General features: G+C 44.7%; 1 protein-coding gene and 5 non-coding genes across 7 annotated transcripts in view; 1 reads left to right on the top strand and 5 right to left on the bottom strand.

Annotated features, from left to right (window-relative positions):
* Nucleotides 1–27,809, top strand: part of dysf (dysferlin, limb girdle muscular dystrophy 2B (autosomal recessive)) — an 89,726-nt gene that overhangs the window by 24,401 nt on the left and 37,516 nt on the right. For both annotated transcript variants that reach the window (XM_008295693.1, XM_008295694.1), the window contains exons 17-41: nucleotides 823–855; nucleotides 1,100–1,215; nucleotides 1,570–1,683; nucleotides 1,758–1,935; nucleotides 2,571–2,695; nucleotides 3,427–3,533; nucleotides 4,265–4,460; nucleotides 5,182–5,328; nucleotides 6,516–6,647; nucleotides 7,312–7,478; nucleotides 8,325–8,439; nucleotides 8,513–8,618; nucleotides 8,689–8,831; nucleotides 9,921–10,094; nucleotides 12,233–12,317; nucleotides 12,495–12,572; nucleotides 15,889–16,070; nucleotides 16,709–16,849; nucleotides 17,013–17,042; nucleotides 17,130–17,165; nucleotides 17,536–17,577; nucleotides 18,459–18,560; nucleotides 19,600–19,761; nucleotides 24,828–25,005; nucleotides 25,450–25,523. In XM_008295693.1, coding sequence (XP_008293915.1) covers nucleotides 823–855; nucleotides 1,100–1,215; nucleotides 1,570–1,683; nucleotides 1,758–1,935; nucleotides 2,571–2,695; nucleotides 3,427–3,533; nucleotides 4,265–4,460; nucleotides 5,182–5,328; nucleotides 6,516–6,647; nucleotides 7,312–7,478; nucleotides 8,325–8,439; nucleotides 8,513–8,618; nucleotides 8,689–8,831; nucleotides 9,921–10,094; nucleotides 12,233–12,317; nucleotides 12,495–12,572; nucleotides 15,889–16,070; nucleotides 16,709–16,849; nucleotides 17,013–17,042; nucleotides 17,130–17,165; nucleotides 17,536–17,577; nucleotides 18,459–18,560; nucleotides 19,600–19,761; nucleotides 24,828–25,005; nucleotides 25,450–25,523 — 2,963 coding nt within the window. The remainder of the gene's footprint in view (nucleotides 1–822; nucleotides 856–1,099; nucleotides 1,216–1,569; nucleotides 1,684–1,757; nucleotides 1,936–2,570; nucleotides 2,696–3,426; nucleotides 3,534–4,264; nucleotides 4,461–5,181; nucleotides 5,329–6,515; nucleotides 6,648–7,311; nucleotides 7,479–8,324; nucleotides 8,440–8,512; nucleotides 8,619–8,688; nucleotides 8,832–9,920; nucleotides 10,095–12,232; nucleotides 12,318–12,494; nucleotides 12,573–15,888; nucleotides 16,071–16,708; nucleotides 16,850–17,012; nucleotides 17,043–17,129; nucleotides 17,166–17,535; nucleotides 17,578–18,458; nucleotides 18,561–19,599; nucleotides 19,762–24,827; nucleotides 25,006–25,449; nucleotides 25,524–27,809) is intronic.
* Nucleotides 281–352, bottom strand: trnap-agg (transfer RNA proline (anticodon AGG)). The gene has a single exon. It is a non-coding gene; the product is annotated as a tRNA-Pro (tRNA).
* trnap-cgg (transfer RNA proline (anticodon CGG)) lies at nucleotides 2,828–2,899 on the bottom strand. Its single transcript has one exon. It is a non-coding gene; the product is annotated as a tRNA-Pro (tRNA).
* Nucleotides 4,694–4,765, bottom strand: trnap-agg (transfer RNA proline (anticodon AGG)). The gene has a single exon. It is a non-coding gene; the product is annotated as a tRNA-Pro (tRNA).
* On the bottom strand, nucleotides 5,973–6,044 carry trnap-agg (transfer RNA proline (anticodon AGG)). The gene has a single exon. It is a non-coding gene; the product is annotated as a tRNA-Pro (tRNA).
* On the bottom strand, nucleotides 6,205–6,276 carry trnap-agg (transfer RNA proline (anticodon AGG)). The gene has a single exon. It is a non-coding gene; the product is annotated as a tRNA-Pro (tRNA).

Genomic DNA, 27,809 nt, shown 5'->3' with positions numbered 1-27,809 from the left:
AGCCTTAATCACAGGTAAAGATGAATTTGTCCTCTGAACTATCAGTGGTATGGATACTGAAACAGTCACAGATATGTTGGATTGATGGGAGGTTTGTTGTGTGAACATCACGTGTCCAGACTGGTGAGTAAGAACTGGTTCTTCATGCTTTTGAGGTACAGAGTTAGAACTAATTTAATACCACAAGTAGAGGAGGAGCAGATTATACCTGATCAGGACTCATCCAGGTCCACTAAAGCACAGGTTTAGATGTGGAAACTAACCAGTTTAAGACCTTAAAGGGCTCGTCCGGGAGTTGAACCCGGGACCTCTCGCACCCTAAGCGAGAATCATACCCCTAGACCAACGAGCCACACCTTTTTCATAAGACGTCCTGTTGTTGGTGAGCTTAAACAGAGATGAATGCAATCTAAACTCTGGAAGAACAAGGAACCATCAGTACATAGGCAAGCGAGCTGGAGCTGTCTATGAGGAGGTTGGTTGTGTGACGCGTTGGTCTAGGGCTATGATTCTGGCTTGGGGTGTGTTAGGTCCTGGGTTCAAGTCCTGGATGAGCCCTTTAATTTCTTAAACGATTCCATGTCTGAGGGGTTGACAGTGAACATGTAAAGTGTGTTCCTGGGTTTTTACTCTTCCTGCAGTGGTGGAAGTTTAAATAGTTTCCCTAACTTCACAGAACTTGTTTTAAGGCCTTAAAACTAACACGTGAGTGTTGGGCGTGCTGTGTTTGAGGTGCTTCTGTTTGGGTTTGAGTGGCGTTCAAAGACTTCTGCCTCCTTTCTGTCTGTGATTCTGAACCATCCTTCCTCTCTACGCATTCAGATGACGTGACTCCACGGACCGTCCACCCCGGCAGTACGTCCACCGTCCTCTCTGCTGCTTTGTGTGAAACATTTCAGCCTTTAATTCACCTTTGTAGCTTCATTTTTATCATTTCTATTCTCACTTTCAATCACACCTGTTTCAATCGTGACGAAATCTAGAAAACATCTGATCCCGTAGCTTCAATTTAATCATTTGATCCTATTTGATCTCCTTGATTTTAATGACAGTTCAGCATCCGAACCTGTCTCTGACGACAGTGTTTCTGTCGTTGCAGTTGATGACAGTCTGGGTTTTCTGCCGACGTTTGGTCCGTGTTTCGTCAACCTGTACGGCAGCCCCAGAGAGTTCACCAGCTTCAATGACCCACACGAGGCTCTAAACCTGGGAAAGGTAACCTGTCACCTGTTTTCGTTTTAAAATAAAACACTGTCGCTTTAGATCGAAAGGCACTTTGTGGAGTGTTTGGCCACTAGAGGAGCTATTAGGAAGGTTTTTATAGGCAGTGTCTTCAAGCTCCACCAGAAGGAGAAAACCCGGATTCTCTACGTGATGTCAGTAAATGCATCACAGATCAGCTAGATTTTAGTTAGTGAAAGTAATTAGTGACATCTCCAGATTCCAGATTCCCTAACCTAATTTCAGCATGAACTGGAAACGTGGGTTTGGGTTTGTTTAACTCAACCTACCTTCGAGTGTTTGACCATGTGACATCAAGTGACCACGCCCCCTCTTTCTGTACATCAGGGCGAGGGCGTGGCCTACCGAGGTCGAGTCTTACTGGAGCTAACCACCAAACTGGTGGACAAGCCGGAGCAGAGAACCGAAGACGTCCCGTCCGACGATCTGTTGGTGGTGGAGGTGAGACAGAACCCCAACTAGGAGGATTCATTTCTGATGCCCCTCATGTTCAAACCTTTCCCTCCGTCTTACAGAAGTTTCTCCGGAAGAGGAAGTTCTCCCTCTTCGTAGCGTTCTACTCGGCCACGCTCCTCCAGGACGTGGACGATGCCATCCAGTTTGAGGTCAGCATCGGTAACTACGGCAACAAGTTTGACTACACCTGCCTGCCTCTGGCCTCCACCACTCAGTTCAGCAGGGCCGTGTTCGACGGTAGGTCGACTGGTTTACCCTACAGACGTTTAAAGGGCAGTCAGCCTGATGTGGGCATTCATTATGCTGCTGCACTAAAATGCGTTCATTGCTGTTAATTGTTGTTATTTTACAGATTCAGTTAAATTCCAGATAATACTGAGTGAAACCAAAAAAGTATGAATGTACATGTTAACTGGAAACACACTGAAAATTACAGTCTGTACCTTTAACAAACAGTAATTCATTCTTCTACAACATTTGACTGCTGTTCTGCTGTGTTTAAATCAGCTGAAATATCCTGACTTTGCAGTTTTTCTTGCTCCTCTGCTGCCAGATGTTTAACTCAAAAGTTTTTTTTACAGTGTAAGTTTGCAGCAAACAGATGTGAGCGCGCCGTGAAGTGATGTAAATGTGCTGTTAAATAAAATACATGTGCAGGAAATTGGCTTACTTTTAAAGTAATAGAATAAATATAATAACTATTAATTCACACATAAATGAATGCTGCATACGTAGTGAACATGTTTGAAAGTTTCTCAACTCTTTTGACTAGTTGATAAGAAGATGTTGGCCGAGGTGGAACGTAAAAGTCTGGAAACCTGTTTTGAGTTTAGTTTGTAGAAGCTGCTGATTTTAAATTAAACCTGTTCCAGGCTGCCACTACTACTACCTGCCGTGGGGAAACGTCAAGCCGGTGGTGGTTCTGTCGTCAGAGTGGGAAGACATCAAGCCGAGGATCGAGGCTCTCAACATGCTGCTGGCCGTCATAGACAGACTGGTGCGTTGCCTTAGACAATGACAGCTTTAGAGCCTGAACGTGAGAGCAGGTCTGCATTAATGTTACAGGTTTCTGCTTCAATCTGTACATTTAAGAAGCTGGATTAGTTCTGTCTGAGGTAAACACTTTAAAGAGCTCGTCCGGGAGTCGAACCCGGGACCTCTCGCACCCGAAGCGAGAATCATACCCCTAGACCAACGAGCCACATCAAACTCTAGTTTTTTACAGAACTGGGTTTGAGATTTTTTGTGACCTATTCATCAGGACAAGAAGGAAAAAGTGATTTTCATTAAACATCACAGGTTTAAGCTCAGGTTTTCCCAACAGATGATTAGTTCAAGGACCGTCGGAAGGTCGAACATCCGCTGATTCTTTCTGTTTTCACAGTTTCTTGGTGTAATATTTTAAAAACGTTCAGACTTGCTGGCAGGTTTTGGGACTCAGAGGGTCTAAACGTTTCCCAGCCAGCAGACAAACAACGCTTCAGATAACGTTTGTTGTTTCAAACGTTTAGCAACATTCACAGGATGTTTGAAACAAAACAAACTGACGGTCAAAGTGTTTTTTAGCGTGTTTTTGATGAAGTGTTCCTGTGATGTGGTTTATTAATAGCTGTTACCAGTAAAGACGAGTATTAGTCTGACTTCAGGGTGATCGTGAGGCTCGTTAGAAAGAAAACTGCCCCTTTATCTGTCACAGCGTGCCCTGTGTGAACATGTTTGTGTGTCCAGGAGGCGAATCTGCAGCGAGTCCAGCTGCAGGTGAAGTCAGGCAGCGACCTGGAGGACGTGGAGCTGCGAGTGGTCGAGCTGCTGGATCAGGTCATCACAGACTGCAGGTACACGCTGCCTCAGCCAGGTCTTCATCCAGCACGAAGTGGAATGAAAGCACTTCTTTAAAAACTCTCTAGTTCCATTTTCCATTTGCATTATACTTCAGCACATTTCAGAGGAAAAGGGTTTACTTTTGACTGCACAGCATTTATTTTCCAGCCTGCTATTTATTACAGACAATAATCAAGTTACTGTGAAACACTTGACCGCTGACAACAGGAATCGTTTACAAATTAATCAGTCCCCAGGTTTTTAGCCCTCATAATGTGTACCGGACAGGAGATAGACACCTGAAAAACCAGATTTACTCTGCAGACTGAGACACCTGGATGGATGTAGAACTGATCTGGTGTCAGGTTCTAGCAGAACCCAGATGTGTTCTTCCTCCTAAATGTCATGTGTCTATCTGCTGTACTGATGAAGTTCTGAGGCTCAGAAATGATGGAAAAAGTCCATTAAAGTGATCAATCTGGGCTTCTGTGAAGATATTCATCGTGTGGAGGTCACGTGGGAGTTTAGATCAGATTTGGTTGAGTTCAAATGGAACCGACAGTTAAACTGGTTCATATAGCTGCATCAGATGTCATTTATCTCATAAATACATTCACATATACATCTACATACTGTTTATCGTGTTATATTTCAGTGTTCCTACGTTCTCGCCCTGACAGCAGCCTGTGTGTTGATGCTGCACCTCTCTCCATGTATCGTCTTGTTTTCTCCCTCTGCTCTCCAGCCAGGAGCTGCCCTCCCTCGACCACTGGCAGTGTGCTACGCCGCTGGACCGCTCGCTGAGGCACATCCGAACGCTCCACCTGCAGCAGATCGTGGCGGCGGCGCTGGCTCTCAAACACGGACCGGAAACCGAGCTGTCCACGGTGCTGGAGCAGGCCGAGGACTGGGCCAACCGGCTGAGGACCATGGCCGAGGAGGTGCGTGGAAGCTCCCGGCTGCAGGCTGGAGGGCAGTTAAAAAAAAAAAACATGATCGTTGACAGTATGTGGGCTGTTCTGTGAACGTGAAGCAGAGGTTGGGTTCTTAGTTGTAAAACATCCAGCACAAAGAGTTACAGCACTGAAGTCTCCATCACATGAGGGGAAGTTCTGCTTTGACAGCATCAAAGGTGTGGATTACTTCCAATCTTGTGTAGGAAGAAGAGGATACAGGGCTCGTCCGGGATTTGAACCCGGGACCTCCCACACCCTAAGGGAGAATCATACCCCTAGACCAACGAGCCACACAGATGTAGGATCTTTATGTGTTTTGTTTCACTGTGCGCTAGTTTTCCAGTGCAACACAAAGTCCTGCACCTCTGTGGAAGCAGGCTGTGAATTCTGCACAATCTGTTAAACCATAAACAGAAAAACACGTGTTTAATAGATAAATGATTCATCAGCAGCTGATGCAGTGAATCAAACAGGCTTCCTGAGCTGCTAATTTCTCCATTTATTGTTTGAATGTTAGAATAAGTTCTGGCTGCAATGAGTTTGCACTTATTTCCTCTGTTTTCTGAGACTCCTTGTTTCACTGAATCTCTATGAAGAAATGGAGCAGGTGGAGATAAACTGGGTTCATCAGAAGCTAATCTCTATTCATGCCCCCTCTGTCTCTCTCTCTGTCTTTGCCCCTGTGCTGTGCATGTCTCTCGTCCAGCCCCAGAACAGCCTCCCGGACATCGTGATCTGGATGCTGCAGGGCGACCGGCGGGTGGCGTTTCACCGCATCCCAGCTCACAGCGTCATCTTCTCCCAGCAGCACTGCGGCAAACACTGCGGACAGCTGCAGACCGTTTTCCTCAAGGTACAGACACACCCGAGTCGCTGCACATAAAACCAGCCGGATCGGACCGAACCTCCCTCGGACCTGCTCAGGATCAGCTGACTTCCTGTCACCTGATTCACCTGAGTTGAGTCTCTAGTGGTGCGATGTTTGCTCAGAGCGTTACTGATCACATAAAGTAATGCTAAAAACAAGCAACTGTATGCAGCATGTGTAGAAGAACAACAGTTTACTGATAGAAAGAAGACGCTGATTTCAGAGAAAAGAGGAAAATTCTGCTTTTTAAGGTCTGTTTTTTTTTTGTTCTTCAGAATCTACAAACCCAGTAATGTCCAGTATATTTAAATTTATATTATTATGAAGATGAAATAGAATATAGTAGAGCACTGTTGGGCTGGGTGACATTTATATTAATGCCAGACTGAAAGTAGAACATATCAAAAAATAATATACTGATAATGTCTGATCATAGAAGCATCTAATGAAACACGTCACATAATCGTTGACGGTATGTGGGCTGTTCTCTGAACATGAAGCAGAGGTTGGATTCTGACCCATAAGATGTTCAGTTACAGCGCTACAGTCTCCATCAGGGTTCTGCTTTGACAACATCACAGGTGTGGATTATTTCCAATCTTGTGTGTGATATGAAAGAAGAGAATAAAGGGCTCGTCCGGGATTTGAACCCGGGACCTCTCGCACCCTAAGCGAGAATCATACCCCTAGACCAACGAGCCCCTGGTGTTCACAGAGATGACCCATCAGTCAGCAAAGCCTAAGTTATAGAACCAACTGGTGAGTAAAGAACAAGTTTTATAGCACAAGTAGAAGAGGAGCCCAGTAAAGACTCATCAAGGTCCACCAAAGAACGCTTTTAGACCAGTTCAAGAAGGTAAGGGGCTCGTCCAGGATTTGAACCCAGGACCTCTCGCACCCTAAGCGAGAATCATACCCCTAGACCAACGAGCCACACAGATGCAGGATCTTCATGTGTTTTTTCTGAGCCAGTCTTTCTCTGCAACATAAAGTCAATTTAGCTCAAATCCATTTTACATCTACTCCAGTTGTCACAATCTAAACCCTGAACCTCTCATTCCTGTATTTATGAACTCAGGGGCTCAAGCTGATTCTGTTTCGGTCGGAGGGAAGAACAGACTGATTTGTTTTCATGGTACCGCCGTCTCTCTCGTTGTGTGTTTGTTGTGTAGCGTCCGCAGGGCAGCAGCGGAGAGGCCAAACTTCCCGGTCAGCTGAGGGTCAAAGTGTGGTTCGGATTGGCTGCCGACGTCAAACACTTCAACCAGTACGCCGAAGGAAAACTGTCCGTCTTCGCCGAGACGGTAAGAAACACCTCACGACTGAAATGGGATCGGGCAGGTTTTATGTCCTGAAGCTGCTGCAGAAAGATTCCAGAACCACACACACGGACACTTGGTCCCGACCCCAACAACGTCAGTGTTTGATCTACAGAACACGTCTTTAGTGGTATTTTCTAGTGTGCAGGGCAGTACGATAGACTTCTACAGAAGTCTGTAGACGTCAGTAGAAGTCATGATTAGAGTTCAGCCAGATGTTCTGAGCTGGTTCTGTTGCTGTCACTACATTTCAGGCAACGAATCAAACAGTAGAAGTGACTCTGGAGACGGTTCTTGTAAAACGGAGAATTTTTCCCTCTAGCATGTGGTTAATGTTGGGACACTGTTGTCAACACAACTCAGGACTTTTCCCAATAAAATGAATTGTTTTTGTGCTTAAACGTCACCACAGAGCAGCTGGATTTGAAAACATTACAGAAGCTGAATAATAATGTAGTGAAGTGTCAGTCACCAGCCTCCAGCCTCCCTGGAAGGACTCTGGTCCTGACTCAGCAACACTGACTGGGTTTACAAACGGACGCCGAGGAGTCGTGGCCAAGCGTCCATACGTGAGACTGTCTTCATATCTGAACAGCTGCAGACACAGTAAAATGAACATCCCATAATCCAGCCCCTCGTCTCTCTGCAGTACGAGAACCAGACTCGGCTCGCCCTGGTGGGCAGCTGGGGAACCACGGGCTTGACTTACCCCAAGTTCAGCGACGTCACCGGCCGAGTCAAGCTGCCCAAAGAGAGCTTCAAGCCGTCACCTGGCTGGACCTGGGCGGGGGACTGGTGCATCAGCCCCGAGAAGACGTGAGTCGGCCTCCACGTGTGCCTCTCTGCTCTGATTAATTCTATTATTTTATATATCCTTTATTGACCCACTGAGAGTGTCCATTGGTCAGTTGTTTATTCCAATATCTTTGTGTTTTTATCCACTTTAGTCTGCTTCAAAGCACATTTCTGAGTTTATTTGTGTTTTAATTGATTTATCTGCTATTTGGGATTTCTTCTTAATTTTTTAAAATTTCTATTTATTTATGTTAATTTTTGTTGTTAATGTTTTTCAGTTTTCTTCCACTCCTGATCGAGCCAACATGAGTCACGATTTATTTTTACTTTTCATTATTTTTTATTTTCACATTTGTGATTTTTAAATGTAATTTTTATTTATTTTCAAGTTTCTTCTACATTTTTGAATGCACGTGTTTTATTATTATTTTTGCTTTCTCTTTTGGACCTCTTTAATTTTTAAAATCATTTTTTATTTCATTTTAGTTTTAGTTTTATTCGTTGGTTTTAGTCTCTCTAAGTTCTGCTTTTCCTGATTCAAAGCAGATTTTTCACTCTTACACATCCGACTATTATTTATTTACACCGGTCTTTTGTGATTTTGCTTTCACTTTTATTTTTTCTTTATTTAAAAAAACATTTATAAAACATGCTGCCAGTGTTCGTGGCCCTTTAAATATTGCTCCATATCCTCACGGACAGGTGAGACTCACCTGCTTGCACCAAAGCTTCAGTGGGCCACAGGGGGCACTAATACTTATACTACTTCTGCTTTCAGCTTTTTGCCAGTGAGTTAAATAAGCTCACTGACAGGTTTCAGATTGTAGATGATCTCTGTAACTGTGCTGGTTTGTGTTGGCGCCTCAGGCTGCTGTTTGACGTGGACGCCGGTCACATGACCTTCACCGAGGAGGTGTTTGAGAACCAGATGAGGCTGCCGGGAGGACAGTGGATCGGCATGCCGGAGGGCTACACGGATGTGGTGCGTGTGTGTCTTTGTACAGATGACGCCTTCATTCATGTCAGTAAATCTAAAAGCCCGTGTTGTGTGTCAGAACGGGGAGAAGGCGGTTCCGAAGGACGAGGTGGAGGTTCCTCCCGGCTGGGTGTGGGAGGAGGTGGAGTGGAGCGAGGACCTGAACAGGGCCGTGGACGATCAAGGTGAGCACAGTCTCATCAGAGCGTCTCCTTCAGCTGACTGACCTGAACTCACCTGTCCTGCTGTGTCCAGGCTGGGAGTACGGCATCACCATCCCTCCGGACCGCCGGCCCAAGTCCTGGGTCCCGGCTGAGAAGATGTACCACACCAACCGACGCAGGCGCTGGATCCGGATGAGGCGACGGGACCAGCAGAAGATGGACGCTCTGAGAAAGGTAGCAGCAGAGGAAGATCAGAACCTTTAAAGCCAACACACTGAGACGTGCAGCGTGTCTCCCCCTGCTGGCTGTCAGAGGCACTACACAAATACGTCATCTCTCTCTGCGTTTTAGTCTCTAACTCTTCTTTTGTTTTTTATCTGTAGCTTTAGAAACTTTGGAGTTTTCTCTATGGATCAGTTTGTGTCAAATCAAGAACTTCTTTGTAATTTGAGTCCCAAAAACTGAGTTCTGTAAAATATTTTGGCTGAATTATTCCTCCTCAAACCTCCTCAGAACATCTGGTTCTGATTCTGCAGCACCTTCATCTACTGACCAGAGTTCTACCTTCAGACTGTGAATGTTCCAGAGGTCCAGGTCCTTCAAGTCCACAGAGGAGGGTCCAGATTGATCACCTTAATGGACTTTTTCCATCATTTCTGAGCCTCAGAACTTCATCAGTACAGCAGATAGACACATGACATTTAGGAGGAAGAACACATCTGGGTTCTGCTAGAACCTGACACCAGATCAGTTCTACATCCATCCAGGTGTCTCGGTCTGAACACTGGACCTGGTTTTAAATTAAAAAGTGATCAATCTGGACCCTCCTCTGTGGACTTCAAGGACCTGGACCTCTGGAACGCTCTCAGTCTGAAGGTAGAACTCTGCATGGCTTCATTAGATGTATTAAAGTCGTTGTACAGAAGTTATCAGCTGATTCTGAGGAGGTCTGAGGAGGAAGTTTGTGCAGATTTCATTGATTTTATACAGAGTGACCCTATAGCTGATTGAACTGAACTGAGAGAGCGATATAAAGCAAGGAGGGGTGGACAGAAGCAGAGAGCACGAAGCTATTTGTTGTTTACATCCTTGCAGCTACAATCTGGATTAATAATCTTTGTCTGGCTCGGTTAGACAATAGAAAAACGAAAATGAAGCTCTGAGCAGCTCCATGTGAGTAGCTGAAGCTCCCTGAACCAGCCACTAGATGGAGCTCAAGTTACACAAACGAGCGTCCTCAGCTGTGGCCTTTGAGCATCTCTTTAAAACTCTGACTTCTCGTCTTTGTTGATTAAAAGCTGAGTTATCGATTTTTATCCACAGCAGCGGCCGGACGAGGCGGAGAGGGAGGGCTGGGAGTACGCCTCGCTGTTCGGCTGGAAGTTCCACCTGAAGCCCAGGAAGACGGACAGCTTCAGGAGGCGCCGCTGGAGGTGTCGCATGGAGCCGCTGGAGAAGACGGGCCCGGCGGCCATCTTTGCTCTGGAGTGTTCTCTGGTGAGGGATGGCGTTCATCATGGGCTGGTGGGAGTAGAGTCTAATAACTGCACTAACCGGGAGGAAAGTATGTGAACACCTCAACCACACAGACAGGTTAGAGGACGAGCTGAAGGTCTGAGTTCTGCAGGATTCTGTGGTTCTGTGATGCTGTCGGGTCCACTTGTGTCCACGTGACAAAACGCTTCCACCTGATGGTGCTGCTATCCAGGATGATGCCTGCATCCATCTCTGATTCATAGTTTGATGAGAATTAAAACAAGTTTAGTTTCAGTAGAACCATGGATCCATCCATACATAGACACTGACTGGAACTTTCTGGACCAACACCAGCCTGGTTGGACCATTTTCCACTTTTTTATTTCATTTTTAAGCAACAATAATCAATAATCTGGCCTCTGCTGGAGCCATTAAATGATTTGGACCTGCATAGAACTGAATTCTTCCATCCCAACAGCCAGAGTGCTGCAGAATGTTCTGACTGCAGCTCGCTGTCATTCTGCTGCAGGACAGAAGCTCTGGTGTTTCTTTGAACCAACCACCATCGTCTCGGTGGTGGTAGGTGACGGATAAAGGCCCGTCAGAAGCTTTGGTAAAACCGGCCACTCTCACCGTGTAGCTGGTTGTTGCTGTAGTGGAGGACATGTTGGAACTGGGAGCTCACAGGGAGCAGGGAGAAAACTGAGCACTTCTCTTAATGCAGCAGCCTGTAACGGTATTGAAGCAATAACGTGTCTCCGATCCTGGCACCAGCTGAGGGACTTCAGCCTCGTCCTGTTTCAAAACTACACGGAGCCAGGTCCATTAAGAAGCGCGGTACCCAGTTCGGGGACTGGCCGGCTCGGAGCCCCGACCTCAGCTCCAATCAGTTGCTTGTTGCCCAACCCCGACTGTACTTGTGGCTGAGAGGGAGCAAATCCCTGCAGCCAGACGTCCAGATCTGGTGGGGAGGCCTGCCAGAGGAGGCTGCTGCAGTAATGCCCGTGAATGACACGCAGAATAAACACTGACAGACTGGCGACACACTGGAGGAGGCTGTTTCTGAAGCGTGAAGGCTGGCGGAGCCTCCGATCTGCAACCAGCGACGGAGACACACCAACTCCAGCAGCGCCTCTGGAGAGCCACGGAGCTGGACAAGGTCCAGTAAAAGGGACACGATCGGCTGTTTAGTTTGTTCACACAACTCAAGTTTTCTTTGTGTGGAAGTATTGACCTTATAGATGAAAGAAAGTGCAAAATCTTCTAACGAGGGTGTTGATCCAGAAAGTTCCTGTCTCTGGATGGACCCATGGTTCTACTAGAACCCAGTCTCTGGTCTTATTTCACCAACTGTTGAGGCTCTAACATCAGTAGAACCTGATTTGGTGAAGTTGGACCAGACAAGGTTCTGGTTTTAGATGTTTAGACTTTAAAGCAGTTTAAAATCGCTCCAAATTGCCCCAAAATGTCCCGTTACTGTCTGAAATGACTTGAAATGTGTCTGAAATGGCTCAGAATTCTACAAAATCACTTAAAATCAGTCCAGAAATGACCTGAAACTGTTTAAAGCTGCTCAGAATGTTCCCAGAGTTACTCAAGATTTGCTTAAAGTGAATCAAACGGTGTAACTGGTTCCTCAGAAAGTTCCTGTCAGTGTCTGTCTATGGATGGATCCATGGTTCTCCACCGTCTGAGGCTCTAACATCAGCAGGATTAGATGTGGTGAAGTTGGACCAGACAAGGTTCTGGTTTTAGACGTTAAGACTAAATGTTGATGTGGATCATTGGTAGGAACCAGGACCTGGAGGTGACAGGTTCTAGGTGTTGGTTCTGGATGTGCAGAGCTACAAGCTGCTTCATGTGGAAGTCCAACAACATGAGGCTGATTTTACTGAATGTCTGTGGAGACGAACACCGAACAGAGAAGCTGATGATGATTCAACACAAACAGGAGATCAGAGCTGCTCTTAGAAACAGCAGAAATAAAAATGTGGAGTCACTTTCTATGTATGTGCAGAAACGAAATCCTCTCAATCCGTTTCAGTTTCCTTGTTGGTGTCAGTGTCCAGTTTGTCTCCTCGTCACAGCTGGAGTCGGATGTTTGTAGGAGAATAAACATTTCATGCTTTTGTCTGAATGTTGTCTTTGTTTCCCTACAGAGCAGCATCGAAGACAAGAACGACGACAAGTCGGTCACCACCACGTTCGGAGTCAACAGACCCACTATTTCATGTTTCTTTGACCGTAAGTCAGAAAACAGAAAACTATTCATCCGTTTAAAAAAACCCAAAGCTCACAGCAGCTTTAAACACGAGTGTCAGAGACAAATAGGAGCCGATACAGTAAACTCATGTGGTAGTTTGGAGTCTTTGTGGATAAACCTGTGACCTGAGCTTCAGCGTTGTTGCTTGTTGTCTGCAGGTGGAACCAGATATCACCTGCGCTGCTACCTGTATCAGGCCAGAGACCTGCTGGCCATGGACAAAGACAGCTTCTCAGGTATTCTACGCTCAATTACCAGTCATGTGTTTGTCATACGGATCGTTGGCGCCACCTGGTGGACAGAAACCTAGTTGTTTAAACTGAGTTGAGCTCCAGCTCCAGATTGAACCATAAGATCGATAAATAGAGTTCTTTATTGGTGTTTTAAAGGTAATGTAAGCGTTGCAGCAGCAGTTTTCAGAGTTTACGTGTGATTGATAGTGTGAAGCATCATTTACAAATAATTCTACTGCTTAAATATCCTTCATTAAACATTTACAGGCCAAAAACTACACATGAAGCCGTTTAGAATTAAACCTAGAAGCTGTGTTTTAACTGATGGGGGTGACTGTGTTATTTCACAGCAGTTCTTTGGTGCTTCAGCCGCCAGAATATTTCTATTTTTAACTCTTTTTTTTTGCCGTGTAACGAGAAACAAGCCACCACAGACGTGCAAACAGAACGTTATAAGCAGAGTTAAACGGAGGGGTGACAGATGTGAGGTTAGTTAGAGAGAAAGAAACGTCCAACCGCAGACTGAAACCAGGAATCAGGGAACGGATCAGCGCAGCTGATGGATGAGCTCCACTGCGTTCATCATCAGGCACCCACGTCTTCCTGTCTCCTTTACTTCAGTCTCCTTTATACCTTCTTTCCTTCTGCCTTTTCTACACCAGCTTTTTGTATCAAACACAGCTCAAATCTTTTTAACTGATTTTCTATGTTTTGGTAAACTGCAGACGATAACGAGTAAAATCACAGAAAATAAAAACATAAATTTACAAAAGCTATAAATACTGTCCACATCAAAAATGAGTCAATCGTTCTTCTACAGCATTTGACAGTAACGTTTTTACTGCATTTAAATCTGAAAAAACATTAATTTACACATATTTGCTGTTAGTAGAAGAAAAAATATGTGTAAAAGGACTGAAAGTAGTCCCAATTTTGTTTTAATTATATCCAGTAAAGGCATAAATAATTTACACATATTCATTTACTTACTGATATAAAAGAAAAAAACAGGCTCCTAATTGTACATAACATCAAAAATCTGTGTTTTTACAAATGTCTCCTCGTAAAACATTTGATCGTAAAGTGACGTTTTTGTTTTTGCTGCATTTACATCAGCAAAAAGGTCATTTTGCTGATATTTGTCGTCATTTTTTTAAAAGAAAAGTTTTGTATTTTAACCAATAAAAAATGTAGGACCACAGTTCTGTTAAGTTACAGGTAATTCTTTTATTAAAATCACAGTAAATTATTATTTATACGTATAAAAAGAACCCCGACCAACATGTCAACATGAAACATTTGTGTTTTTACTAACAGTAATTTATTCTTTCACGGTGTTTAAATCATCTAAACATGTCATTATTGTGCAGATATGTGTTGTTATTGTCACTGATTTTACTCGGACTGACTGATTAATTTGACCTCGTTTCTGTATCGGTGGAGTCTTTAAATCCTGCCATGTTCGCTTCTGCCTTTTGTCCTCTTTCTGATTTGTAAATGCACTTTCTTTCTTTCTTTCTTTCTTTCTTTCTTTCTTTCTTTCTGTGTGGGGACCTTTCCTCTTTTGCCTTCTGCCTCTTCCTGAATGCATTTTTAACGACGATCTAGATTTCCACATCCAGAGCCGTCCTCCTGTCGTCCTCTCTTCATGCTGCCCTGGTTGTGTCCCTGAGAGGCTGCTGACTTACATAACCCCCCTGGGCTGTTTGTACGCTGCCGCTATGAGCTAACTGTGTGTGTGTGTGTGTGTGTGTGTGTGTGTGTGTGTGTGTGTGTGTGTGTGTGTTACAGGGTTAATTGAGGGCTGGTGGGAAAAAGCATCTTAACTTGTGTTTACTCTGATGCTAACGGCTCCACAGAGACTCTTTACTCGGCCTGGAATAACAAACTACTCGCTGTGTGTAACTGTACGTGTGTGTGTGTGTGTGTGTGTGTGTGTGTGGTTGTGACCTGGAATAACAAACTTCTCCGAGCGGCGTTCCCAGCGCTCCGTCTCAAGCTCGGCATTCCCAAGCTGCTGATGTCACCGCGCCGGACGCCAGGACGGCTTGGACGCATGCATGCAGGAGTCTGTGTCGCTATACTTGTGAGAACCCTCGTTAGAACTCAGCTGCTGAATACGAGACGCTAAAGGGACCAAACCGTCGTCTTATCTCTGTGGTGACGCTGCAGCCTCACTGTTAGAACCTGGATTCAACATCTGGTTCTGTACTGACCAGAGTTCTACCTTCAGACTGTGAATGTTCCAGAGGTCCAGGTCCTTGAAGTCCACAGAGGAGGGTCCAGATTGATCACTTTAATGGACTTTTTCCATCATTTCTGAGCCTCAGAACTTCATCAGTACAGCAGATAGACACATGACATTTAGGAGGAAGAACACATCTGGGTTCTGCTAGAACCTGACACCAGATCAGTTCTACAGCCACAATCTATACACCTCTTCTTGGTATTTTGAGTCCTTTTGGGTTATTTTTGGGTCATGCACTATTGAGCTTAAAGTCATTTTGGATCATTGTAAACGAGTTTTGGACAGTTTCTGAGTCATTATAAAGTCATTTTAAACTGTACAGTAATCTACAGGTTGAGTTTTGTTCAGTCACCTGTTTCCAGGATCCTGACAGTACCTTTGGACACGTTTCACATCACATGGGGTCATTTTTACCTCCTTTTGAACAGTTTTAGGTCATCTTCAGGTCATCAGTTTTTACACATTTAAACCCATTTTTGGACAGTTTTGAGTCATCTAGAGTAATTCTGAGTCATTGTGGACATTATAAAGCAGTTCTGTTCTGTCATTTGACATTTTTTTTAACTCATGTCGGACTGTTTTGTTTGTCTTTGTTGGTAGCATTTGTAGTCAGAATCTTTGGTTTCATCCCTGCAGCCTTTAACAGTCTGTACACACTCTTCTGCTAAATCCACAGCTGAACCAGCATCACACTCACTTCAACTGGTTGAACTCTACAGCACAGATGCATTTCTGTACCGTCTGCACTGAACCCGTGTGGACATGTTCTGGTTGGTCAGAACTACTTTAAGTGGAGAAACAGTCTCCTGAGAAGTGACTCTTATTCTTCTGTGTCGCTGTCGAAGCACAAACAGAAATCTGTCTCGGCTTAACTTGTACGTTGAGAAAATGAAGCTTTCTGTGTGGCAGCTGATCCACAGACAGCTGTGAGATAAGTGTGAACACTTGTGAACACCTGCAGCCTGCTCCTTGATGTTCTGCAGGTGGAACCGTCTGATCGGTCTGGATGGTTCCACCGATCCGATTAAACCAGAACACTGAGGATCCTAACGAGTGCTTGTCCCTCCTCAGACCCGTACGCCATCGTGTCCTTCCTCCACCAGTCCCAGAAGACGGTGACGGTCCGGAACACTCTGAACCCCACCTGGGACCAGACGCTCATCTTCTACGAGGTGGAGATATTTGGAGACGCCGAGGCCACGGCGGCCAACCCTCCCAACGTGGTGGTGGAGCTGTACGACCAGGACTCATACGTGAGCCTCACAGATGTCACGTTTATACAGCAGCAGGGAATTAGTCCTGATGAGCACCAACGTAGATTTGGTGCTTTTTTTTTTTTTCAGTGTCACATTTATGATATATAATAAAAACTGTCCTTTTGTCCTTCTTCTTCCTCCTTTTTCTTCCTCTTCTTCTTCTTCCTCTTCTACTTCATCTTCTGCCTCCTTTCTTATCCTTCTTGTCCTTCTTCCTCCTTTCTCCTCCTTTTTCTTCCTCTTCTTCTTCTTCTTCCTCTTCTCCTCCTTCCTCCTTTATCCTTCTTCTTTCTGCTTCTTCTTCTGCCTCCTTTCTTATCCTTCTTGTCCTTCTTCCTCTTTTTCTTTTTTCTCTTCTTCTTCTTCCTCCTTTCTTCTTCTTCTTCTTCTCCTTCGTCCACCTTTCCACCTTTATCTTCTTCTTCTTTGTCATCATCTTAACGTCTAAACATTCATTCAGGACATTAACCCTTTGTTTGCCAGTTAGTTGACATGGTGCCGCTGTGGTTTTTTCATGTAAAAACATGAGAAATAGACGATTTTCCAGAGTGTAGATGGTACGAGGATTGTTTTTACATCACGACAGTCTGACGTGTCGACATGTCGTACGTTTGTGTCGTGTTCTAATCGGACAGGGAGCCGACGAGTTCATGGGCCGCTGCGTCTGTCAGCCGTCTCTGACTCCGTCGCCTCGCCTCGCCTGGTTCCCCGTCCGTCTGGGAGACAAGAACGCCGGCGAGCTGCTGGCCGCCTTCGAGCTGATCCGCAGAGAGAAGGTCAGAGCTCCTTCACTGCTCTCCTAACCTGCTGATGCTTGATCTCCTCTTCCCTCTGAGAGCCTGTAAAACGTTCCAGGTTTGGGGAGGAAGGACGCTGATGTTCTGGTTTGTGACTGTGGACTTCATGCTAATAATTTATCTCCTTGTTCTGATTCTACAGCCAGCGATTCATCATATTCCAGGTCAAGAGGTCGGTTCATTTCTTGGACTTGTCTCTCTTCATTTAGCTTTTTGCTGCTTCCTTGTCCAGCCTTTAAACTTCTCGTCTCACCCACAGGGAGACGTCTTCACCTCCACTCACGTCCTCGACGAGGTAAAACCACATCTTACCCGATAGAACTGTTTTAAAACTGGCATGACTTCAGTATCTTCTGTTATCGTCATGTGAGTCATAGGTCAGACGTGTTGCTGCATCGTCTCTGATTTAGACTTCCCATATTTGTTATTCTGAACCAGAACACTGTGTTCTGTCACGTGTTGTTGGCTGAATTTTTGTTTTTAGATCTGCGAATTCTCGTGTTTTCATTTTAAATGTTCAGCATCTCCAGAAACAAAACGTCCACAGATGATTGAGTTTTTAAAGTAACGCACGACGTCTGAGTCCAACACCTGATCTCTGAACTGTCTCTTCTCCTGTTTGACTCCTCGTCTCCTCCTGCTTTCCTTCACCGTTGCCTCCTCAGTTGATGTTTCCAGGATTCCTCCCTGAAAACCTGCAGCAATGGGTACAACATGTAGAGACACACTAAGAAAAGTCCATCCCATCCCTCCATCCACACCAAACACGTGCATGCTCCAGCCCGGCCGTCGCATCGGCCTCCTCGTGTGTTCCTCTTTAACCGCTCGTCCTCTCTGTTTACGGTAGTGTTCTGTCCATTAACCGGTCTCTTGTTGCCTAAAGAGGACATGTGTCAACATGTCAAACTTCATGTAAAGAGTTTCACCCACTTGATGTTTAGTCTTTAAGCAGAAAGCAGCCTCTCAGGTTTCAGCGTCGATTTCTAGTTGGGAACTACGTGATATTTGGTCTCTTCGCTCAGCTCAAGTTTGGTCCACAAGTTTAATTACAACTTATTTCAGTTGTAGGAAGCGAAGACGATCCTGATGCGTGTGAAGGGATTTCTCAGTGCATTCAAATCTCATAAAAATCACGTTTTTGGGAAAATGTGACCAAACACGGAGTGAAAACAGCAAAAACAAGCCAAAGAATAGAACTCTAAGTGTGGTCCAAGATGGGACTCGAGCTCAGAAAATCCTCTGACTTGATGAGGAGTTTTGTGTAAAATCTCACATAACTGATAACAACCGCCTGAGCCGACTGGACGGTGGAGTTAAATGGCTTTACATCAGGATCACATCATATTTCTGTACATATAGTTCTATCGTAGGAGGACAAACATGAACAGACATGTCGCCTTTAGTCTTCCACAGACAACATTTTAAAGAGTGCATCTGTTTGTGTGATTTAACACCATCGATCGATACTAAACCCAGTCGTTCAACATTCATCAGTGTCTGTCCATCAGTAAACGGCATGAGCCGCCGTCGTGAGTCTCTGTCCGTGACGTCACTCTGACCCGCCACTGTCCTGCGCTCCTATTGGCAGCCGGAGGAGTCGGACCTTCCGTACCCGCCTCCCCAGAGAGAACCCAACGTCTTCATGGTTCCTCAGGGCATCAAACCGGTGCTGCAGAGAACCGCCATCGAGGTATCGACGAGCTCTGCTCCGTCTGCTGCCGTGTTCTGCATTTTACTGTTTCAGTCGGCAAACGTTTGAGTTTTCATGGAAGATTAAAAGCAACAGAAATGTGTTTTTATTGTTTTTATTGTTGAATATCTTTGGACTGTGGGTCAAACAAAATGTGTGATTTTAAGGTGCTCTCAAACTTTAATGGGATTTTGATTCAGTAAATGATTTTCACTGTAAAGAAATAAAAAATAAATCTGGCTGCTGTTCCCACTCAGATACAGCACACAGCCTTCTTCATTCATTTACTTTGAGTGACTTAATGACAATTAGATGTAAAAAACAATGTAAGCAATCGTAAAAACCTTTAAATACTGCATGTAATGGAAACTTTTTATTATTTCAGCCAAAGAATAACAGAAAACTACAGCAAATATGATTGAATTTGTGTTTCAAAAAGAAAAAAAATAGTAATTTAACACGATAAGTTCCCTTTACTACAGAAATAATAATAACTTTACCATAAAATGCAGGAAGAATCCACCGTGCAGACATTATTTATACATTATTTATTAATTCATCTTGTTTTGTTCTGGTTAACGTGTAAATTAATATGTTTTTGAATGATTTTATGATAGTTATCACCTGAAATGGATCCTCTGTGTGCACCTCAGTTACTTAATTTAACAGATTTTTTTAAATGAACTAATTTATCTATTGTAATATAACAAAAAATACATGTAAAGACATGAGAAATATCATGTATACATTATTAAATACCTGTAAAAGACCAGACGTGGCAGTAAAGTTACCATGAACTGTCTGTAAAACCTTGAATTTAGGACGTTATTTACAGTTTCTATTTTATTTTATTTGGATTTTTTTATGGTTGACGTGCAAATTATTACTTTTTTTGAATGATTTTACTCTTTTATTATTATCTCTGATTCAACAAAGCTGATAAAAATCTGTAAATGAGCTGAAAGAATCACAGTTAAAGATGTAAACGCTGCTGAGTATTTTCCTAACCACAGGAATGTTTGCGTGTCTCTTCCATCAGGTCTTGGCGTGGGGCGTCCGCAACCTGAAGACGTTCCAGCTGGCCAGCGTCACGTCTCCCAGCCTGCAGGTGGAGTGTGGAGGCGCCATGATCCAGAGCTGCGTCATCCGCAGTGTGAAGAAGAAGCCCAACTTCGACGTGAACACGCTCGTCCTCGATGTGGTGAGAACGGAGTGTAATCAGCGCTAACGAGGCCGCCGCTGTGATGTGGCTCATGTCACTCGTCCGGCTTCATCGTTCTGTTTTTCCAGGCGAACCCTGAAGCTGCTGCAGGTTTCAGACATAAAGCGTGAGCAGCCCAGAGCTGTAAAGATGCAGGGCGGAGGGTTTTCCAGCGTATACATTACTAATGCAACATAAATGCAGGGTGGAGGTTTTATCACGGCCATGGCCGACGTACAAATGCTGACTAGATGCTTTAAAACTGAACTCGTAAACTCAACTGGATTTGATGCCTCATAAAGCAGACGTCTTCAGCCGCCGCTGAGCCAGAGAGGGCTGATATACGGCAGGTAGAGGTTTCTGTACGAGTCCAGAAACCAGGGAAACAGGTCCAAGGGTTTGAGCTCATAAAGACGCCGGGATTTTGTAGTAAATTTGCACCAAAACTGACAAAAGTAAAAGTGTTCAGAAGGAGCATGAAGAGGTGGGAGACCATCGCAGCAAATGAAAAACATTTAGTCCTGAATTCTCTTTTTAGGAGCTCTGAGATCCTCCAAATGTACAAAGTTACCGTGAATCGCTCCAGTTAGACGGAACAGCAGCAGAGTTACTCTATATACAATCAACCACATCTGAACAAAGATCCTCCAGAACCTCCTCAGAACATCTGGTTCTGGTTCTGCAGCACCTTCATCTACTGACCAGAGTTCTACCTTCAGACTGTGAATGTTCCAGAGGTCCAGGTCCTTCAAGTCCACAGAGGAGGGTCCAGATTGATCACTTTAATGGACTTTTTCTATCATTTCTGAGCCTCAGAACTTCATCAGTACAGCAGATAGACACATGACATTTAGGAGGAAGAACACATCTGGGTTCTGGTAGAACTTGACACCAGATCAGTTCTACATCCATCCAGGTGTCTCAGTCTGAACACTGGACCTGGTTTCTGATCGTTTCTTCTAGAACCAGCTGGTAGCATCTAAAGACTCTTAACAAGCTCTGAACTAGTTCATAAAACATGTGGAGTTGTTTCTACATGTAACAGCCTCACGATGCATTCAGCAGGTAGAATATGAGGGTCGTGGGAGATTAAATTAAAAACACAGATTAGGCTTGTTTCCATTAACTGCTTTGGAGGAAAGAAACTCACTAAAAAAAACTACAGGAGGAATATAGAGCAAAGTCTTTATGAACTGCAGGATGCTTCTCTAAACCAACCGTGAAAACAAACCTCTGCTGTGCTATCTGCCGGTGAGAAAGCAGGTTTCTCTCAGACTGTAAATGTGGTTTAGCTGTACAGGAGTGAGATTCCTGGTTGAGCCTCGGCTCCAGATGAGACCAGCGGTTCCCTCCTGCTCTCCAGGTGTGTAAACAGACTCCTAATTGTGAACAAGTTCTCCCTATAAACCCTGAAAGGTGCTAATTTGTTAGTGTTGTTGTTTCTGTTTCCCCCAAAAGGCCAGTTTAATGTTGTCAAAGAGGCTGTAATTCCACACGAAACAGAAAAGCTGAGCTAATGTGCAGCAGCTCTGCCAGAGGGCTTTAATCAGAGCGGCCACAGTAGCTCACCCAGAAGGACCTGGCTGGGCTTCAGGAAGCTGATACGAGCTGCTTTCTGGCTGCGGCGCTGCTTCTTCAGCCTCTGCTGTTGTTTCCACTCAGACTTACTGTACTGCTGTGACTCACAACAGTTGGCCGCTGCAGAGCGAACCGCAGGAAGCTGCAATTAGGTCTGCTGTTTATGTGGCACCCAAAAGGCTTTTCTTTCAGGAGAGAATAGGTCAGAGCTTACTCATGCAATCTCAGGATTCTGCTGCTGCAGGAGTCAGCGGAGGTTTATGTGCTCCACTGTCACAGCACGTAAACAGCAGGTTCAGATGAAGTCTGTCCTCCAGCTACTGCGTGATGAGCTCAGTGTTCTTGTTTAGTTCTGTTTTGGTTCTCTGGTGAAGCTCACGTTCTGCACAGTGTATTTATGCTATTACCTGGTTTGAGTGGCGGCGTTTTCAGCAGGTTCACTTACAGGTTTTGACAAGTTTCACTATTTGATTTTCATTTTTTTGTGGACAGTTTTAATGTGAACACAAACGCAACGGCTCAGTTCTGATGTTTCTGTTGAATTCAGTGGATTTCTCTCGGCTAGCCTTCTGCTCCGTGTGAAGCTAAACTTGGTGTTTGTACACAGTCCTGGCTTGGTTGGTTTTCCAGCGTGAGCGGCGTGCATGCTCGCAGCAGGAGGACGGGAGGTTTGGCAGGAGAAGGGCAGCGATGGATCTAGAAATCCAGAAAACATGCTGCTGCAGCAACTCAGACATGTTTACTTATTTATTTCTCAAAACTAAGTTCTGTAAAATATTTTAGTGTGTCCAGACCTGGACATTTTAATATTTTCACCCTAAAAAAACCCCATAAAAGCAGTGGAGCATCACTACTGTCTGAAGTGACACAGATGGATCCACATGCTAACAAGCGAGCTAAATGTCAAAAATCTTTCACATATTTCACCGTTAAGGGAACAAAACACGTCTATAAGTATAAATTCAGGGGGGCGAACAGGCTGCAACCAGTCTGACACTGTTAAAAATGCAAATATTGCAAAGTGTTTAACTGTTAAAGTGAGAATTACAAGCTGGTGATGAGCTCTGCTGGTGAAAATGATCAGAAAACACATCCAGCATACCAAAGTCATGCGTCTATCTGCTGCACCAGCCAAGTTCTGAGGCTCAGAAATGAATTTAATGAAGGTAAAACTTGATTAAACAAGGCCAGTGTAGGTCTTTTGGTGCTGCTTGTTAACCAGCTGCTGGTTAATTATGCCGATAAGGAGTTTGTCATTTCCAGTCAAACCAACTCGAACCAAAACAATGAGCTGAAAGAGGTTAAAGAGCTCCGTAGCACGAGTGGGATCCATCTGTAGCAGCTCAAACGAGGGTTTTTATGCTATTAAGCGGCTCCATGCGGGTCTCCACCCACCTCCACTCTGCTGTCACTCTTCTCAAAGTGTCTCTGATTCACTCATTTACTCTCATCAGTGCGACCACAGGATCCAAAGCGAGGAGCCTCAGCAGCCGTTATTATCCGTCCTCTGAGAGCCTGTTTCCACCCAGTTTACATCGGTGCCATTGCATTCCACCTAAGTGTTTTCTTATGAAAACCTAAACTGAAATATGGAAATATTTTGCACATTTTTCCTAACGGCAGCTCCAGCGCGGGCTCCGGAGTTTAATGTTAACAATATTAAGGTCTGAAGTTGATCACCTCGGTGTTTTATTATGACAGCTTTAACTGGAGGATGGAAATGTTCACATATTTTTCCCCTAAATGCAGCCCCCTTGCTTTGGCTCCTGCAGTTTAATGTTAACACGATTAAGGTCCTGTTTTGACCACCGCAAGAGTGTGACAGCCTCAACCGGACTGTGGAAATATGCACATAGTTTTCCTTTAAGTTTCACCCCCGGAGCCCAGTCCAAGCATTTAATGTTAACAATATTAAGGTCTTAAGTTGACTGCGTAAGTGTTTTCGTATGCCGCGGGGGCATAAGAAAATGTCATGTGCATAGTTTCCTTAAACGCAGCTCTTTGAAGAGTCTAACCGCCTCATGTTCGCTCTCTCAGTTTATTGTGAGAGCTGAGCATCATGAGCCTCACTTAAGCCTCTTTTAAAGCCGGAGAGGTCAAACAGATTACAGCGACTTTCCTTTTTTTCTCTTGAGCGAACTCACGGCGATGTTGTCTGCAGCTGCTGTAAAGGCTTGAACAGCTTCGCATCGTTTTCTTCTTCAGCTCTCGATGAAGCTCAGAGAGGTCCAGTGATCAAACGGTGACGTGAAGGTTTGTCGACTGTTTGTCTTCTGAAGCTCAACAACCAGCGGAGATGTATGAAATATGAGATGTACGACGAAATGACAGAACGTTGTGCACCTAAAGACGCTTCAATCAGTCAAACGTTTGCTGGTAAAATAGTCACTAGTTGTTCACGAGGATTAAACATGTCTTCTAGATAAATATTCTTTAATTATTAATCATCTAAATAAACACGTGTGTGCTGGGTTTGCTTTTTCCTACTAATGCACAGCTACTGATTTATACATATATTTACATATTTTATTTGTACTTTGATAACTTCTGCACACTGGAAACCTATTATTATACATGCTACAGATCATTTCTTGCCTCGCTGTAAGTTTTTATTGCATTTTTGTGCTTGTTGCAGCTCTAAGTTAGTTAGCTTAGCTGACTCTATAAACTCTAAAAAGTAATTCCAGGGACACACTCCTGCACGATAATAGGATAAAAATGGGGATATATATGAATAATAATGTTGTAATCAGCTCCAGGGCACAATAGATGTAATATACTGAGGTATGATAAATAAATGCAGCCCTTAAAACACTGAACAGGAAACAGAAAAGGCTTTTTACATGAAGGTATATTGGTTCCAGTAAAGCAGCTGCAATCACCAGTTTACATTAAATCCTCCTAATTGGCATTCAGCGGCGGCACGGGAACCTTTATTTTTGCTTTTTCTGCAGGTTTTTAACCCCAATCAGCTGCTCAGGTGTTTGTTTGGAGCTCAGAGCGACACAGTCGGGTCGATGTCTGTGTGTTCAGGCAGAAAGTGACGCCAGCTGGCGAGCAGCAGCAGCAGCAGCATCATTTACAGCGAACGCTGATTTCTGTGGTCAGGAAGTTGTTTTGAATCTTCACTCAACGCGACGTTTGTGCCCTGATTCCTTCACAACGATCAAATCTCAGGGGATTCGGTCATTTCTTCCCTCAGCGGTCTGCGAAGGTGTAATGATGCTCTGATTGGACGGTCACCAAGGCGTGACCAATCAGCTTCAGACAATCAGCAGCCAGAGCCAATCAGCGTCAGGCGAGCAGGTGGCATAACCAATTACACTGTAAAAACAATCCTATAAAAAAACCTGACAGCAATGTGGCAGAAAACATAAAAAATGATTAAAGTAACAGCAAACATCTTGACATCGTAGAGTCCTGCTGGCTGAACTTTTCATTATTATCTTTCCTTCCTCACCTCCTACTTTCTTTTACTCCCTCCTCAGAGACTTCCCCGTGAGGAGCTCTACATGCCGCCGATCGTCATCAAAGTCATCGACAACCGCCAGTTTGGGAGGAAGCCGGTGGTCGGTCAGTGCACCATCCGGTCTCTGGAGGAATACCGGTTCAATCCAGACGAGGAGCGGGCTGTGGAGGATGAGGAGGACGTGGACGGATGGAGACGTAAGGCACAGACTGATGGAGGCATAAGAACAAAGATCCAAACCAGAGATATTCCTCTACATGATGTCAGTAAACGTACCATAGAACAGCTGTAGTACCTGGTTGTTCCACCAGGTGGAGCCTCTCACTGTTTAATCCTGTAGAGACCAGAGGAGGTGTCACTTCCTGGTTGGCAGCAGAGAGCATTGTGGGAGTTTAGCAGCAATGGGACCATGACAGAGACTCTGAGGAGGTTCAGGACCTCCAACCAGACTGTGATCATTAATCAGAAACGCTGCCAGTTAGGGATTAAAAATACTATTCACTTTGCATCCTTTACCTTTCCAACACCTGTGTGGCATCAGATGTTCACGCTGATACTGATCAGATGAAGACACCTTGACTGGCTCCAGTCCTGACCTTTGCAGATGAATCCTGACATCTGTGCTGTGCTTGTATTTGCAGGTGAGACGCCCCAGCTGAGTTCTGGCGAAGTTTTTATTGACATTGACGACGAGCAGCCTCTAGTGGCCGACCAGGTAAAGCCGTCCCGTCAGTCAGTGGCTTGAAGCTGAGGAATAAGTTCAACTATCCACAAATGAAATATAACATCTTTACTCTCAGGGTGACTTCTGTTGTTTTGCATGAAAGGACCAAAACAATCAGGGTGTCTCCTGAAACTTCGCTCTGCAAGTTTCAGCCTGAGTCGATTGTTTCCTACTGAAACGTGAGCTTTAAAACAAAGTAGTATGTTATTCTGAACAAAATCACCCAAACATGAAGAACACAGAGCATTTCCTGGACTCCGCTTCAATCAAACTAAACTTGTACTTTTCATGCAAATGAGTAGTTCCAGCTTGTTCAGTTAAACAGTTTGTGAAATCACAACTCCAGGAAACTGTGCAGCTTGTATGAAATCAGCATCTTCATTTTGATAAATCCCTATAATCAGATTAATAATCAATAGATGACATGGATCAGCCTTTACAGAACCAATCAGATGTCGCAGAAAGACTTTCAGAGACCTTCAAACTGCAGCTGAACTTTTCTCCTCCAGTTGTTCTTCATTACAGCGAGTGGTTTGATACCTAATGATGCAGCGATTTCCTCATGCATGTAGGAGCAGTGTGTGTGTGTGTGTGTGTGTGTGTGTGTGGTGGCATTTCTGTTGTTTATCTGTGTGTGTGTGAGTGTGTAGCTGTGAGCTCTACTTCGGGGCGTGGAGTGTTATGACCAATAAGTGTAAAGGGCAAGTATGAAACACTCATCTTTCCACAGTGTGTGTGTGTGTGTGTGTGTGTGTGTGTGTGTGTTCGGCGGTACCGGCAGCAGCATAAATAAACATGTTCTGACATGATGACATGGCAACCGTCTCTGTGGTCGGTGGTTGCCGCGACGACCACAAGACCCGCGCTCGTCACCAATCATTAACTTTTCTCCGAGTTTAGGACTTTTAGTTTTCTCTCCTCTGTTCTGCTGCTTTTCTTTCTTCCTTTCTTCTCGTGGGTCTGTTTTCCAGTCGGCTTCAGCCTGGTGCAGATTTCATCCTGCACACACACACATGAAGGAATCCCTCACGCTAAAGATAAAGCAGACAAAACCGCACGCCTTCGAGAAAACATAAAGAGACGGGTTAGTAGCTGTAGGGTCAGCAGCAGCAGCAGCTGTTACACAAGTGAAATGGACCAAAGTGGTTCTGTGATCGTTGCTCACGGCGGCGCTACAGCTGATCTGATCAACACAGACACAGATCGCTCCATCAAACAGCCTGAAACTCTCTGACTGTCTGCATGTTGAAACGCCGTTGATCCTTCTTCATCGTGACCTGTGCACTCTGGATGTCAGCTTCTGGACCAAACCTCTGACTGGTGGGATCCTTTCTGGCCTCATCACAGCTGGTGGACTTGTGCTTGTCTACCTGCTTTCTGAGGATCGACTACAGGTTCTCAGTCAGATTAAGCTCTGGGAAGTTTTCAGCATGCTGATCTCTGAGCCGCTTTGCTTTACCCGTTGCCTGGGACCTGATGCTCCATCACGCTGCTCAGACTCCACCGACCTGCTCGTCGTTCTTTATTCTCAGCTTTTGGGCAGAAATGTGAGCGACCTGACTCATGGATGGTCTCAGGAGGCTTCACTGTGGGGACAACTCAGGACTCATGGCAGCATCTCTCTTCTCCAGATTCCAGATGTCTTCTGCTGTCTGGTCCTTGAACCTTCTGAAGAGTTTCAGTCTGTCTTTGATGATGTTCTCAGACAGAAGTAGCTTCTCTGCTGCCCGTCTGGACACCAGGCTGTTGTCCAACTTCCCACCAAAACTTCGTAGCTGAGTCTTCAGGAGGAGACGTCCTGGTATTTACTGGACGTCCCCAAGTTTCCTTCCCTACAGTTGAACTCCTTGAGGTTCTTCATGATGCAGTAATTAGTTCTTCAGTATTCTAACCTGCAGATTTCTTGAACTATAACTCTCACAGCCCTGAAATGTGACGAGGACACGGACTGAATAGTTTGCAGTAAATCCAAATGATTGAACGGATCCAGAAGAGGACACGTTTTTAATTACTGGCTTTTGGAAAAAAATCTAACTTTGCTGGTTTTGTGTCTCCAGAAAGTTCCTGTCAGTGTCTGTCTCTGGATGGATCCATGGTTCTAGTAGAACCCAGTCTCTGGTCACATTTCACCACCTGTTGAGGCTCTAACATCAGTAGAACCTGATGTGGTGAAGTTGGACCAGACAAGGTTCCAGTTTTTACATGTTCTAAATGTTGATGTGGACCTTTGGGAAGGAAAAGAACCTGGAGTTCACAAGTTAAAGATGTCGGTTCTAG

Source organism: Stegastes partitus, unplaced genomic scaffold, assembly GCF_000690725.1.
Source record: "Stegastes partitus isolate 25-593 unplaced genomic scaffold, Stegastes_partitus-1.0.2 Scaffold1071, whole genome shotgun sequence".
Lineage (NCBI taxonomy): Eukaryota > Metazoa > Chordata > Actinopteri > Pomacentridae > Stegastes > Stegastes partitus.
This window is presented reverse-complemented; position numbering and strand designations above follow the sequence as displayed.